The sequence below is a fragment of the Anarrhichthys ocellatus genome, unplaced genomic scaffold, assembly GCF_004355925.1.
Source record: "Anarrhichthys ocellatus isolate YVR2014 unplaced genomic scaffold, GSC_Weel_1.0 scaffold12, whole genome shotgun sequence".
Lineage (NCBI taxonomy): Eukaryota > Metazoa > Chordata > Actinopteri > Perciformes > Anarhichadidae > Anarrhichthys > Anarrhichthys ocellatus.
This window is the reverse complement of record NW_022280042.1, coordinates 437,878-453,739: the sequence shown is the minus strand read 5'-3', so window position 1 is coordinate 453,739 and position 15,862 is coordinate 437,878. Positions and strand designations below refer to the sequence as shown.

Here is a 15,862-nt window from a genome sequence, read left to right as displayed (position 1 = left end):
AGATGACAGCAAGACATCACCTGGCTGTTGACGTCAGCTCCAGCCTGAGTCAGCCACACCACGCAGTGAGGATGTCCTCCAAACGCGGCCGTGTGCGCCGGCGTCTGGTTGAAGCGGCTGGTCACGGTGTTCACCTCACAGCCCATCTGGACCAGGCGCACCACACACTCCAGCTGTGGGCCAGGAAACACAGAACACAGGCCTATGGTGAGACCACTGAGACCACCACAGACTACCAGAGGAACAGGAGGCCTGTGGTATCATCTAGGGAGAGAAGTGGAGACGGGTCCACATCAGTAAGGTCCTCTCACACATAGGTCCTCTTCAGGGGGGGACAGAACCTGTTCTTCCTGAGGACTCTGATCCTTCAGAGTGAACCAGATCTTAGGTCAGTCTGTAGGAGCCCTAGAGCTGTGTTTTGAGCCTGAATAGCCATTGGCTCTACTGGAACCAATGGAAATGCTGCAGCCCGTGACGTTATTTATTGATTTTTTTTTCAACTATGAAAACTTTATTGTACAGTTACAATCAGACACAACCGTAAAACGTGCAGTGAGAGAAGAAAAACGGCGGGCTTCACTCACAACATATGAATCTTTAGACCCGGTTCACGTGAGAACAATGACCGTGATTACCGTGGACGGAAGTTACATGAACTAACCGTAACTAACATGAACTACTAAGATGACCAGGGCTCATGTTTGACTAAGAGTAGGACCCTTAAAATACCACCTAAATGTTTCACTAACCTGTAGCTGCCGGTCTCGAGGTGACCTACCTGTCCATAGTGAGCAGCCCAGTGTAAGGGGGTCCATCCGTAGCTCGAGTCCTCCACGGTCAGATGAGACCGGTTTGAGAGCTGCTGGATCAGAGAGACCAAAGCTCCGACATCTCCATCCCGACATGCGCGGTGGACGGGAAACCGGTTGATAAACAGCTCCTCAGTCGACACATCGAGTCCTGGTCCCTCCGACATCAGTGAGACGTTTCTGTCCAGAGTCCCGGTCCCTCAGACCCAAACGGTTCAAACACAAAGGAAGAGGAGATAAGCGCCTCTTCAGCCTGGAGAGTCACAAAACCCGGACTGGATTCTGGCAGCGGGACTGGGATCAATCCTGGGAGCACAGGCACATATCGAGGCTTTTCATTTCGGTCTTTCAGACGGTTTGGGGTCAAAACTGGTCGGGAACACGGCCCGCCCTTGTGCCGCCTAGAGGTTGGAGGGAACCTTTGAAGTTATACTCTCATGTAAGGAACATTTTTAACTTCTTTCTGTCTTAATGTTGGCTTTAAATAGTGTTAGGATGCTAGTTTGACTACACGGAGGTGCTAAACAATGTATTCATGCTACGGACAATGCCTCCAATCCACAGGAACAGCAGAAGAAGACAACTAACACACCACCAGAAAGATGGCCGCGTCATTGGGCGGGAAAAGGCTGGCTCTGAGTCATGGCGGAAAGATGAAAGCAAGGAAACAGGTAGGATAGCATGACTCAGCAGGAACCAGTCTGTGGTTATAACCATTGGGTATAACCTGACATTCTAGCACAGTGCAGCAGTCCAGTACTCCGATCCTAAACTAACAGGTGAACAAAAAGCCCACCGAACAAGAAAGAATGAAGGAGGGCTTCATAGGCCTGCCTGGCCTATGTGACAGTGATGGATTTGAGTACTTCAATCCAGTTTTTGTTTAAATTTTTGTTTCACACAGAAGTGTATCAGTGTCCTATACTGTATATTTGATTAAAGGGATTACTCAACCAGTTGAAGATGTGAGTTTAACTCTTCTATCTATGAATAGAAAGCTCAGATTAGAATGTGAGGCATGAAGAATGAAGTATAGCATCTGGTCAGTGTTGTTAACTTAAGTGTAAACTGTGGACCAGACAGTTCTTTAATTATTGTCACTCTTGTGTATGGATCAGTGAAAACTGTACAACAATGTTATTATCATTATTTATTTGGTGGGTGGGTCGGGGCAGACCTTTTTAAAATGCATCTTTTCAGATCCATGCATTGAGATTGATCTCTTCTCCTTCAGGACGGTTTTGTCCGAGTGAGGAAAAGTGATCTGGAGAAGTTAACCGCAGAAGTCATGCAGCTGAGGGACTTCCTGCCCAGAGTCCTGAATGGAGACCTGATTGAAACGCTGCATAAAGCTCGAACAGCTCAGACAAGTACGCTTCTAATGAACTAACCTTAAGGACAATACTTAAGTACGGTGAATGTGTGTGTGTGTGTGTGTGTGTGTGTGTGTGTGTGTGTGTGTGTTATCTAGTGATTGTAAGATAGGAGGAACTGGAGCCACTATAAAGACAATAACTGGTCTGAGAGCAGTCAGCTGAGAGGCTGTGTGCCTCTGTTCTCTACTGAGGGGGTTTACTGGATGAACAGTGGGACAGGATCATCATGTGATCACTAGCAGCAGAGCTAGATGTGCTCTTCTGAGTCCTGACTACGAGTGAGAGCTTTAACACTACTGAAACAACAGAGGCTGACCCCCTATGGATGACATCATGTTTCATGAATGCACCTACTGGACTTACTGGCTTACTTCATGGTTGACAAGTGACCATGTCTGAATCAATGAATCAGTGAACAGGAGGAGGAATAACTTCAATGAGAGAAGTGAAATGGAAAGTAAACTATTCACAGTTAGCAGCTACTTTTAGCTTCAGGGAACTTCTTCATCAAACACATGGCTTTATATAGTCAGGTAATGTCCATTTCATTTCTACAGCCCAATATCATAAACATAGATTAGCTTTACAGTCTGTCCTTAGAGCCTTGACTGAGATCAGGAAACCCCTCACAGGACGGACAGACGTGTGATAGATGTGTACTAAAGTTACAGTTTAGACAATCTGTATGACAGAATCATACACAGAAGACAGAGCTGAGCCACACATGGAGACCTGGAAGAGGACGGACTACACAAAGACACAGGACACAAAGCTCAAGTACATTATCCTCACACACACACACACACACACACACACACACACACACACACACACACACAGAGGGAGCTACCTGTCCAGCTCACTCTTTAACATCATCTCTAGAATGTAGAGCGAGTACAGGTACTGTTCCTTTATAGCATATAGATATCACTTGACCTGGTTCACTGGAAACCTACAGACTGTGTGTGTGTGTGTGTGTGTGTGTGTGTGTGTGTGTGTGTGTGTGCGTGTAGTGAAGGAGCAGCTTGCACAGGAACAGGACCAGTTGCGACAGGAGTGTCAGCACCTTCAGTCCCGGTTGGATGCAGTGCAGACTGAGTGTCAGAAAGAGAGAGAGGTAGCATCATGTTTGTGAGCTGCACTCTATGAACACGTGCATCCTGCCTTTACTCTTCCACTGTGCTGTAGTAGCATGACTCCCTGCTGTGTGTGTGTGTGTGTGTGTGTGTGTGTGTGTGTGTGTGTGTGTGTAGGAGAAGCTGCTGTTGCGTGAGCAGCTGTGGCAGAGCGGAGCAGAGCTGCAGCAGCAGGCGGACTTCTGCTCTGGTCTGGGATCAGCAGCTTGCAGTCTGCTGTGGAGCTGCTCTGCCAGTGAGGACACGGTCTCACACTGGCTGGCTGATGTGAGTCGTCTGTCTGTCTCTGTGTCGGCTCTCAGGGTTCCACTGTGGATGTCTGACATCTGATGGCTGGAGATGTATTGTGTGTGTGTGTGTGTGTGTGTGTGTGTGTGTGTGTGTGCGTGTGTGCGTGTGTGCGTGTGTGCGTGCGTGCGTGCGTGCAGGGGAAGCTGCAGTCCTTCCTGCTTGTAGCTGCCCAGACTCTGGAGAGCTTCGTCAAGTCTCTGGATGAGGAGGCCAAAACTCAGACTGAGGACCACAACTCCCAGGAGCACCAATTTGTGCTGGCTCTGGCTGGAACCATTACGAGTGAGTTCATTAAAGATGATCCACAGACCTCATGTTTACAGCTAAGGTGTAAAACTGCGGTCATGACATTGTGACCATATCAAACAGACTGTGGATACATCCCAAGTCTCTTAATTGCATCCCCGTTTCCCTCACTTGCGTCCTTTCCTTGCGTCTTAGTCCCTCCCACCAGGGATGCATGGAGAGACGCAAGGAAACCATGTGATGAGAGAGGAAATGAGGAAATATGTTTTAAGAGACATGAGGATCAGCTGTTAAGTAGTTACTGTACTTAACAATAGTAACTAATAATACTAATAACTAATAAATACACACAGTAGTCATCACTGTAGAGGTGTGTTCTCTCTGTAGTCTGTTACCTCTTTAACAAACTGTGTTCTGTTTATGAGCTCAGGATTGATTTCTACCGGCAGAATGCGTTTGAGTTATTTATGACTTAATCTGTCTGTACGTTTTGAAATTGTGACTGTGACGTCATTATTAACCCAGAATATGATTATGGTTTCTCTTAAATGCTATAACTCATCAAACCAAACACTCAGGAATGATCAGCCTCACTGAATGAAATGATGATAAATTATGTAAAAAGCTCTCTCTGACTGTAATTGTTTCCATAATTAAAGTTATTGAGGGAAATATTAGATCATGAAAAGACAAATCTTTCTAATAAATGAAGAAAGTTGTTTGTGGTCCTTTTGTTGTTCAGACCTACAATAAACATTTATTTAAACCAGATGTTGAATCAGAAAACTAATCAAATATGAAGCTTGAGTTTAATCTGATCTGTCTTCACTCTGGTATGAAACTCCAGTGACAAAGAGGGGGCGTGTCGGCCGTTAAAACACTTCCTGGGGTACATCTCAAGTCTCTTAATGTCATCCCCGTTTCCCTCACTTGCGTCCTTTCCTTGCGTCTTAGTCCCTCCCACCAGGGATGCATGGAGGAAGCCATGCGAGGAGAGAGGAAACGAGGAAATATGTTTTAAGAGACATGAGACGTCCTTTCCTCAGTTGCGTCATGTGAAGCGACGTGTGTTTCTGATGACGGAGGATCAGCTGATCACAGCTGGATCAGCTGTCAGTCGGCTTTAACAGCTGGAGAGACTTTTGATAAGTTAGTGTCTGTTCACATGACCACTGTACTTAATAATAGCATATAATAATACTAATAACTAATAAAGACACACAGTAATCACCACTGTAGAGGTGTTTCTCTCTGTAGTTTGTTAACAAACTGTCCTGTGTTCTGTTTATAAACAGGATCCATTTCTACCGGCGGAATGCGATTGTCTTATTTATGAATTATTTGCGTCTGTACGTTTTGAAATTGTGACTGTGGCGTCATTATTAAATAACCCAGAATATGATTATTGTTTCTCTTAAATGATAAAACTCAAACACTCAGGAATGATGTAAAAAGTGTTGTTTGTGGTCGTTTTGTTGTTCAGACTACAATGAACATTTATTTAAACCAGATGGTGAATCAGAAACCTAATCAAATATAAAGCTTGAGTTTATTCTGTGATCTGTCTTCACTCTCGTGTTAAACTCAGTCAGTCAGTCCGATGGGCTGCAGCGTCCAATCACATAACTGATGAACAATGAGGGGGCGTGTCGGCCATTAAAACACTTCCTGGAAGTCTGTTCTCGTGGTTCCTCGCTCATGCTCCTCCGAGGTCCCTCCTCTCTCCTCGATCCTCTCTCCTCCGAGCCACATTAGAGCTTTGAGGCGGCCGTCAATATGGCGGCGCAGAAACAACTTCCGGTTCAAGCGAGGATCGAGGAGCGAGGAAACGACAATTAAGAGACTTGAGAAGTACCCCTGGAAGTCTGTTCTCGTGGGTCGTCGCTCATGGCTCCTCAGAGATCCCTCCTCCTTCCGGTTCAAGCGATGAAGGAGGAAATGACAAATAAGAGACTTGGGACGTACCCTGTGTTGACAACTTAAAGTCAGTGGTGTCCATTCTTCCTGCAGGACCTGAATGCAACATAAACACTTTCTTTCCCATCAATCAGACGTAGCAGCAGTGTCCTGTGGCCGGGACTTCCTGTCCTGCTCGGCCCGTGTCCTCCTGGACACTCTGATGAGGCTTCTGGAGCTGATGATGCCTCGTGTCTTCCCCAAACTGAAAGTGTACGTGAAGCTGTGCTAGAATCCATCACACAGAGCTCTGGTCTCATTGCTGCTGAGGATCTCCAGCGTAGAATGAACATGGACATGAATAGAGACATTTAGACTTTACCAATATGTAACATAAAGCTGCATCTGATCCATAAAACATCAGAGCAATGACAGATGCTCTGTACACACAAGCTGAGCTTTCTTCTGAATCATTCAAATCCTATTCTTTTGATTCTGTATATGATCGTGACATTGTTGCGTAGCCTCAACATGGAATGTGTAGGTTTCACCTGAATACATCTTCTTTTATAAATACATTGTGTGCTCATGGGTTTATGGCGTTATTATCCAGCTATATGGATTAGTGAATGAATTTTTATTTTTATTTGAGGGTGTACACATTTTTCGGGGGTGATGATGTCGTCAAATATGACAACAGGCATTGAAAGCTTTATTGGAAAAGTTCAATGGATGCTTTGATTGTAAAACACCATGTGATCTTTACAGACCTGTGGGGGAGGCTTATGTCCATGTAGGACACACAAACACTAGGATGCTTTTACACAGAAGGAGGACTTGCCCCTGAATACATCACATGGTGGTCGGTTGTAGAGGTTTAGCTTCTAGATTTTGGGCAGTAGGTGTCAGTGCTGTACTTGTGTTTGCTGCAGGTTGATGCTGATGGCTCTGTATAACGTCAGCATCAGTGTTAAAGGACTGAAGTGCATCAGTGAGAACCCAGGACTCCTGTCCCTCATCTGGACCCTGCTGGACGGTAAGGAGACCACACACACACGTTAATGAGCATAATGAGGCTTCAATCACTCATTAACTGTCTATTCTAACAGTATGTGCCTGCTAAACTTTATTCAGAATCTCAGACTCTACACTTCTGTAAGTTACTATAGCAACCTAAAGCTAGGGTTGGTATCCTTGAAAAACTATGAAGAGTTTAAGATTTTAACGTGATCCAACCGAAAAGCTCTATTCCAATGATTGAAGCTAGCAGCACTAAATCTAGAAAGAAAGACTCAAAGTCTTCAACACTGACAGTCCGTGCCTTCAGACCTCCCTCCAAAGACACGCCCCCAGAATGATCATTATGAACATAAATAATAGCCAACATGGTTATTCTCACTACTCACAGGTAGACAATAGACAGGTAGGCAGTCAGACTGTTACATTTGTACAAAATTAAATTATTGGTGGAGCTTATAGCGGTCTTGTCAGTGTCAGACACCAGATGTTTGATTAATTGATTATTTTGAAGTCATGAATATTTGATTCATTCATTATTATGATGTCATGAATATTTGATTCATTCATTATTATGATGTCATAAATATTTGATTCATTGATTATTATGATGTCATGAACATTTGATTCATTGATTATTATGATGTCATGAATATTTAATTCATTGATTATTATGATGTTATAAATATTTGATTCATTGATTACTATGATGTCATGAATATTTGATTCATTSATTATTATGATGTCATAAATATTTGATTCATTGATTCTTATGATGTCATGAATATTTGATTCATTGATTATTATGATGTCATGAATATTTGATTCATTGATTATTTTGAAGTCATGAATATTTGATTCATTGATTATTATGATGTTATAAATATTTGATTCATTGATTATTATGATGTCATGAATATTTGATTCATTGATTATTTTGATGTCATGAATATTTGATTCATTGATTCTTATGATGTCATGAATATTTGATTCATTGATTATTTTGATGTCATGAACATTTGATTCATTGATTATTAGGATGTCATGAATATTTGATTCATTGATTATTTTGATGTCATAAATATTTGATTCATTGATTATTATGATGTTATAAATATTTGATTCATTGATTATTATGATGTTATAAATATTTGATTCATTGATTACTATGATGTCATGAATATTTGATTCATTGATTCTTATGATGTCATAAATATTTGATTCATTGATTATTAGGATGTCATGAACATTTGTTTCATTGATTATTATGATGTCATGAATATTTGAACACAGTATCAAACATACTTTTAAAGAAGAGTACTAACCGTACTTTAAAGTAGCACTGAGTTGTAAAGTACATGATCCACTCAGTTTGTCTAGTCCTGGTGAGACAGTCGTGCATTAGCCTTTGTTCTTCTCTTTGTTTCATTCCCACAATGCAGTGCAGAACGCTGCACATCGGCTCTCTGTATGCTGCATGAATGCTTCACCATAGCCAGTCTGGTTCCTTGTCTTTCATTTGGAATCTGAGTGAAGATTCCTTGCTACACATTCTGGATACAACATGGACACAGCTGCAGGGTAGCGCTGCTCTCATGAAGGAGGTCCAGGAGCTAGCATGGCTAGCATGCTAACAAACATGTTAGTTATATAGCTTATTTTCAAACACTTTGCTGTCACTTACAATAGAAAAGCTTTGGTTATTTCCCCTGCAGTAATAGCACCAGAATATGAACAAACAATGTGTCCTGGTCTACCCGCTCAAACCAGCGTCATGGGCCACAGATCAACCCCATTGAAAGAGCATGTTCCTACCTGCAGCTAAGCTAGCCAGCTAAGCAGATGCTAAGTAACACAGCAATGTGACCACAGCTCTGTTTAATCAGGTTAATGTCAGCAGGAGGAGCTTGCTGGTCTGAGAAAAGGATTATTGAGGGACCGTGAACGAGACTTGGCTTCGGTTGAATGCAGGTCAACAGTCTCACCGTCTGACCATGATTTAGCTTTTTATTGGTTTAGAATGAGCTCGTAAAGTGGCTTCGTGTGAAACACGGTGTCTCAACTTTATTTAGTCATCTCAGGTTGCTAATTGGACTATTATTATAATATATTATTAATATCTGCTGATTACACTGGAACCCCAGAAATACAGAGACCTGGGAGTAAATGTGTTCTTTGGTCAGTAGCCATGTGCTCTAGTTCACCTGCAGCAGGCCAGGTGTGACAGCCTGCTCCACTTCTAAAGCACATGAAGGTTTAATGAATTCAGTACTGCACAGTTTACATAGTTCTCATGAATATAAACCCAGCACACTACCTCTGATCTCTGTTGTTTGACAGATGGAGACTGGGAGGTGTGTCTCCACTCTCTGCGTCTCCTGCAGTCGGTGTTGTTGGAGGAGGAGGTGCTGCTCCTGCTGGGCTCCTCTCTGCTGGATCCAGACCTCCAGGCTCGTGTGGGCCGGCTCACCTCCAGTGAGCAGCCCAGCCTGAGACTGGCTGCCCAGCAGACCCTAGAGGACCTGCTGGCCCTCCAACAGGTGCCTCAGTCAGAACACATGTTGGTCATATTTCTGGTCCAATTTAATTAACATTTACAATATGTAACAACAATGAATTATTTCACCAATCAATTGGGAACAAACAACAAAGAGAGGAGGGTACTTTACAACAACAACTTGTTTCTCAAAGTTTCCGAGGTCCACCTGGATGCAGCGCGTGCTTCACCGTACAAAGCAACGTTCTGAAGTGGAGGCAGCGGCCGTGGCTCAAATCTCACAATAGTTTGCTGAGAGCTGTTTCCTCTGCAGCCTCCAAACTGTCGCTTTCTGTCAATGAAGTGTTCGTTGTTTACGTACTGTTTGTTGTTTGTCCGTCCTCTTTGACTCCAGCAGTGGTCATGCTGTCTTGCTAAGCTACACTGTGCTGTTGTTTTTTTCTTTGGACGCACTCAAGTAGCATGGAGAAAAAGAAACACTGGGACATTCTGTGGGACAATCTGTGGGACAAATCAGAGGAAGTCGTTTTGGATAAGGCACAAGAAGGGATTAGACACAGAGAAAAACAAAACAAAAACACACATTGGTGGTGGTGGGTTGTCGGATGCGTCCTTCTCTTCCGGCCTCTCACCAAGCCTTAGGTATTCTAGGTATTACTGAAGAAAGAGCAGGACAGCTTCATGTAGACCTGATACCAGACTTCTAGATACTTCTTACACTTTGGTGGAAATCAGGAGGGACAAATCTCTAAGGTCATTGTGCATGAAATGATACGATGTATAAAAGTCCAGGTACAGACAGACGGAGAGAGACAGACAGGCAGACAGAAATAGGCAGAGACAGACAGGCAGACAGAAACAGGCAGAGACAGACAGACAGGCAGACACAGACCGAGACAGACAGACATGAAGACAGAGACCGAGACAGACAGAAACAGGCAGACACAGAGACGGCAGACAGACGGAGACAGATACAGACAGACACAGACGGAGACAGACATGTTTGAAGACATTTCTCCTGTTGTGAATCATAATTCTGTGTCTGATATGGTTTCTCCTCACAATAGTTGTGCTGTCACAAAGGCTGCAGGTAAGTCCATGTGTTAAAGTTAGATGTGACATCACAGTGATGTAACAAGACCTGAGCACAGCAGTGAGGTGAGAGGACCTGAATGATTGGACTGTGAAGTGAGGCAGCGTTTGTGTGTTTTCAGGGTCGGGGGTGTAAGCGGAGCAGCGTCTGATGTGGATCCAGTGTCAGTCCACTTCATCACTCTTCAACCTGTTTCTTTAAGTCAAAGGATGTAAAGTTGCATTTGTTCTCATGATTTTGTGTGAAACCAGGTTTGCACAAGACGCATTAAAGAGGATGTTTGGCCACTTTCAGAGCACTGAGTCTGTTTTCATAGAGACTGTAGAGCAGCAGAGTGAATGAAGAAGAAGACTGTTGGCTTGTAAACATGCTAGATTGTGGACATGTTTGTGAAGCCTAAAGCAGAAACACAGCCCTGTTACACGGTGCATTAAAATGTCTTTTGGCTGATCGCATGGCACTCGACCACATGACCGTACAGGTGTAAATGCACCCAAACTGCTTTGAGAACGGATTGTGATCTGATGGGCCAAACCACCTTCAGAGATGCATTAATAGCAATTCAATGGCACGGTCACACAGTGAGTTTGCTCCTCCACCGTAAAGCGCATGTTCATTTGAAAGCAAATGATAATTTGGTGCATGTGTGACTTTATAGTACAGGTTACAGCAAACACACTTTGAGCAGCTACTTTGTCAGAAATATGAGAATTAAACAGACTCGTCAATAATCTTCTTTAATAATTCTAGTCCTGAGCAAGAAGTTTCCAGCAGCAGAACACAATAAAGGTCTGTAGCCCTGCAGCTCTTCATCTAACACACAAAAACATCCACCGACACAAACGTCTGCTGTCATATGCTGTCACTCAAAAGTTACAATTGTCCATTCTGTGACTGCTTCACAATAAAAGCCATGTTTCCTCATGTGAAGCAGCAGGAAGCGCAGGGTTAACCCAGCTGTGATCAGTCACATCACGTTATCCCTGCTGCATGGTTTCCTGTCAGTGAGTTGAAACCTGATATGAGGAGTAAAGAATCAATCCACACAGGAGTTTTATTTTGTTAATGAAACAGCTTTATTTCCTTAGTATGGACTCCATGGAACAAGGCCTAGACTACAGTACAGGGTATACTGAAGACCAGAGGAGAGGGTTCAGAGAGGCTGCACCACTGATGTAACATCTGGGACATTATCAACCCCACCATAAGTAGAGTCAGAGGGCTCAACAACAATGAGCAGGATGAAGACTTTTCTTTGTTAGGCTCAGAACAATGATACTAATGACAGTGTAAGAAGGATCAACAGGGGAGAGTGAAGGGAGGAGGACACAGCTGTCCATCCCAGAGCCTTCAGGGTGGGGGGGCTGAGGCTGGTCAACCCCCACCACTTGGCCTCTAGGAGGACGCAGCGGCGTTGGGCTTGTCGTCACGGACGACGGGGACACTGCGCTCGCTGCGTCCAGATTCGCTCCCTCCGGTGACCTTTGGTCCGTTCAGAGTCAGCAGACCGTCGGTTGACAAGGTGCAGCTGATTGCTGATTGGTCAACACTGGAGGGGAGGCGGTAGCGGCGGTGAAACTCACGAGCGATGTAACCGTGGTCGTCCTGAAAGACAGCAAGGTGAACGCCACAGTGGCAGGTCAGTCCAAGCAAAGACATTGTGTTCAGGGTGCAGTCCACTAGTTAGTTTGGTTACACTCCTCTGTTAGAATGTATTCTGTCTACTCCCATCATTACCTGAAGCCCTTCTATGTCACTGAGTGGTGTTCAAACTGTTTCATGTCTATGGTAATCTGTGCACAGCTGTGTACCAGTGATGAGGCGCTACCTGTCTCTCTCCGTGCTTGCCCTGGATCTCCACATAGTCATCAGTGACCTTCACACTGAGCTCATCAGGAGAGAAGTGCTTGACGTCCAGGTAGACTGTGTACTTGTCTCTGTCAGACCTCACCTGTGGGACATAAGCACAGAGAGGCTCCATCGTATCAGAACATTGTCCACATGTACAATTTAAAAAAAGTTCAGATGAGTCTCTGAAACAAAGTCAGCATATCAAACATAGTTCAAAGAAATGTGAAGCTAATGAAAGATCAGAAAGTGTCATTGCTATCAAACCTATCAAAGACCTTGATGTTAGCCTCTTGTCTGGAGGCAGAGGAACACGTGGGTTCATCTAACTGTGTCTACATGGGTCTCTTCTCTGTTACCTCAGAGGTGCCGGAGTTAGAAGAATCCAGAAAGCTGCGGAACAGCGACTGTCTGTAATAGGGGCTGATGGTGGAGGTGGTGTAGGGGAAGAAGTCGTAGTCAAACATGCCCTCTCCAAAGAACTGGTCAAAGAGTCGGGCCGGGTAGACGGAGCCCATGGCACGTCTGAACCAAGGGTGCTGGATGGCAATATCCATTGTGACTGGAGACGGTGTGGTCTAGCGTGATCCTGCTCAGCTCAGAGTCCAGCAGGTGGAGGAGGCGAGGTAACGAGAGAATGCTGCTGAACGGAGAGGAGTGAGAGTGTTTCAGGAGGGCTGGTCCTCTGCTCCACAGCTGCCTCCTCTTTATATACCTGACAGCTAGAAAGAGGGGCTTTAGCCGCGATCCCTCTGGAATGGCATTATCTCATGGTGGGTTGGGCCCCGTCAGCAGAATCAGGGTAGAGGATGGGGGGGCACCACTGGGTCCAGACCCTGGTGAGACCCGGTGCCACCAACACACCAGACATGGGCTGCCAAAACAAACGCTGCTGGACGAGGAGGAGGAGGAGGGGGGGAGGACATGGAGAGACAATGAGGTCAGGAAGCAAACCAAAGACAAGAGGGAGTTCACCTGAGTGATCCAACATGTGATCAGTGACACGATGCTGCTGCTTTGTTCTGCCTGTGGGTCGAACACACGGCATATTTACAGACAGTAGGCTAAACAGGGTAACGCACAAATAAACAGATATTCTGTCGGTTCAGCCCTTCTGATATTGACCTCACGTATTTATCTGACAATGAAACTGTTTATCAAATCACAGAGAAGATGTTGGTGTGTTGGACTACAGTGAGACTCCTGTCACGGACACGTCCTTCCTTTATCATGCAGACTGAATAACATTCACAGAGTATCAAACCTTTTATTGGTCTCTGAACTGTTTCTGGAACAGCACACATAAAGCCAGAGCTTTTCTCTACAAGCCCCATCATCAGGGAGGCGTCCTCAGGACTGTCTGTCCAATGTCTTTCAGCTCGGGTAAGTTCAGTCCCAGCGGTGGAATGTAACTCCACTCCACTACATTTCACTGTACTCTTACAAATTAAGAACTATTTCATAAAACTTGAAGTCATTTTTCATGATGTAAAAACATCATAAACCTAATAAACAAGTGAGTATTTGCTGCTTTTCCTTTTAATTATTTAATGATCTCAATTTACTTTGAACACTGTTGAATTGTGTGCTTTTGTTTAAATTGTTTTGTTTATTAGTATAACATTTTGTAGTTGTAATTTAACTTGTTTCCCTTCCACACTTGTACTAACGTATTACAGTGTGGTATCAGTACTTTGACTTCAGTAAAGGATTTGAATTTCGGGGAGTTTGGGTCCAGATCCATCTGGACTACAGCTCTACCTCCGGCTCCTCGGCCACCACACAGGAGACGCTCCACCTCCTCTGTAGATAAATACATAGATACATGGGACCGACTAAACGTTATGTGTTTACAACATGAACACTTGTACAGTCTAATGTCACGGTGTGTAGGTCAGAGCGAAGTCTAATGCAAAGACCAGAGTCACTTCCCATGCCTGTTGTTTCACCACCGGTGGCTTCCCGCCACCTGCATTAGTCTAATCCCACCGGGCTTTGGCCAGCCAGCACAGAGGCTTAGCCGCTCCATGCACCCGCAGCCAAGAGCAACTGGGCCGGCCAGCCGGGGTCGAGCTGTTTCAGGGGCGGTTTGGGGAGCTTGTCGGGTTTGAGGTTACTGCTGCAGACTGGACTTAGACGCTGTAATGGGAAAATATGTCATAGTCTCATGTGAAGGTTTAAAGAATGTAAGTCCTAAAAGTGCAGACACCAAACTGTAGTTTCAGTAGATGACTTTAATTAGTTTAGTATCCAGGTGTCTTGTTATGTTATCATTGTGCACTGTTTCTTTCTTCTTCGTAAGACAGAGACACAGAGAGGCCTTGACTAACAGAGATCCTCTGTTTGAAATACTTTTGACTTCCTTTGTGACGCATTATCTGAAGTTGTAAAGGCGTAAACCTTTGCATGCATATATGATGTGTGAGGGTAAAGAATGTCTATTCTGTCTCTGCAATAGTCATTTTAACAATGTCACAGTGGCTTCAAAGGAAGCATCTGCTGTGTGTTTAAACGGTCTATTGTAAGGCAAACTGTGAACAAAGGGATTTGCAAACAGGAGATAAAGCATCTTCCTGACTGTCTTAAATGAAGTATACTAGGGCTCGAAGGATGACCTGCCTTTTATTGTGTTCTTTGTGTATTCTTGTTAGCTAAGCAGATAACAGGAAGCTGTCTGAGCATAAATGTCCATGCATTGTGACTGTTAGGTAGACCACTCTTACAGATCACTGCAATGTGTCTGTGAGACTGTTCTCTTTGCTTGCAATCAAATAAATTGACTTTACGAACCTTGATCATTCATCAAAACTCTGTTTATTTTACATTGATTGAAAACCTTCACTTTCTTCTCCCAACTAGTCATAAGAAATATTCCACAACAACGCTGTTAGGCTGGCTGCAGTTCAGCGGAGTCAGCATTCTAGGATTCATCAATGGGACAGACAATGCCTGTGTGCTCTGTTTCCACAGCTCGGAAAAGCTGTTTTGGCTGACGACCTGACGGGGGGACGTGCTCAGATTCATTCATAGATTCAAAAGGACAAACATGTAGCAAACAACCTTTGACAACAAGCAGCTTGTTATTGGTGTACCTCCCATTAAAGGTTTGTCAAAGAACTAGATGATATTAGTTCTGGTCTATGTAGGAACCTCGACACATGCTGATGTCCATCAGTAATCCCTCCTCTCCACACTCTTCCTGTCTCCTTTACTAATGTGGAACAGCAAATAGGCTACATTGAACCCAGTGACTTTAGGAACTACCCACAAACTCAGACTGCTGAATACATATTATATCACATTATCTGTGGCTCTGGATTCCGTCTCCCATCATGTCCAGTAGAATTACATTGGGAGAAGAGTACTATCGTCCGTATGGACAGGAGGAACAAATAGTGATTCAAAACTGGTTCATTGTGCATGTGGCTGTGTGACTGTGCTTTGGCTTTTCTCAAGCAGGACTATTCACAAGTAGATGTATATGTATTCACATCACTCTGAGTTCTGCTGCCCTCTGCTGGACAGACATCATATCTCCTCCCTGATCCCAGATAGATCCCAGACTGATCGGTGTATTGATGTTATTGTATGTTTAATTTTCTGATGCTTTGGCAATACGGTTTGTAAACGGTCATGCCAATAAAGCAACATTT

General features: G+C 44.2%; 3 protein-coding genes across 3 annotated transcripts in view; 1 reads left to right on the top strand and 2 right to left on the bottom strand.

Annotated features, from left to right (window-relative positions):
- LOC116386124 (ankyrin repeat domain-containing protein 10-like) overlaps positions 1 to 1,156 on the bottom strand; it is a 16,233-nt gene extending 15,077 nt beyond the window's left edge. The window contains exons 1-2 of the mRNA XM_031852127.1: positions 779 to 1,156; positions 21 to 173 (exon numbers count right to left, since the gene is read on the bottom strand). Coding sequence (XP_031707987.1) covers positions 21 to 173; positions 779 to 976 — 351 coding nt within the window. The 5' untranslated portion in view covers positions 977 to 1,156. The remainder of the gene's footprint in view (positions 1 to 20; positions 174 to 778) is intronic.
- A 255-nt stretch (positions 1,157 to 1,411) lies between these two features.
- Positions 1,412 to 10,512, top strand: hsf2bp (heat shock transcription factor 2 binding protein). Its single transcript, XM_031852245.1, has 9 exons — positions 1,412 to 1,480; positions 2,044 to 2,179; positions 3,199 to 3,302; positions 3,439 to 3,588; positions 3,750 to 3,894; positions 5,910 to 6,027; positions 6,687 to 6,790; positions 9,112 to 9,311; positions 10,483 to 10,512. The coding sequence occupies exons 1-9, from the start codon at positions 1,412 to 1,414 to the stop codon at positions 10,510 to 10,512; spliced, it is 1,056 nt and encodes a 351-aa protein (XP_031708105.1).
- A 901-nt stretch (positions 10,513 to 11,413) lies between these two features.
- Positions 11,414 to 12,880, bottom strand: cryaa (crystallin, alpha A). The gene is made up of 3 exons (XM_031852295.1): positions 12,569 to 12,880; positions 12,190 to 12,312; positions 11,414 to 11,966 (listed from the first exon to the last, which is right to left on the bottom strand). The coding sequence occupies exons 1-3, from the start codon at positions 12,764 to 12,766 to the stop codon at positions 11,757 to 11,759; spliced, it is 531 nt and encodes a 176-aa protein (XP_031708155.1). The 5' UTR covers positions 12,767 to 12,880; the 3' UTR covers positions 11,414 to 11,756.
- Positions 12,881 to 15,862: the final 2,982 nt, after the last annotated feature.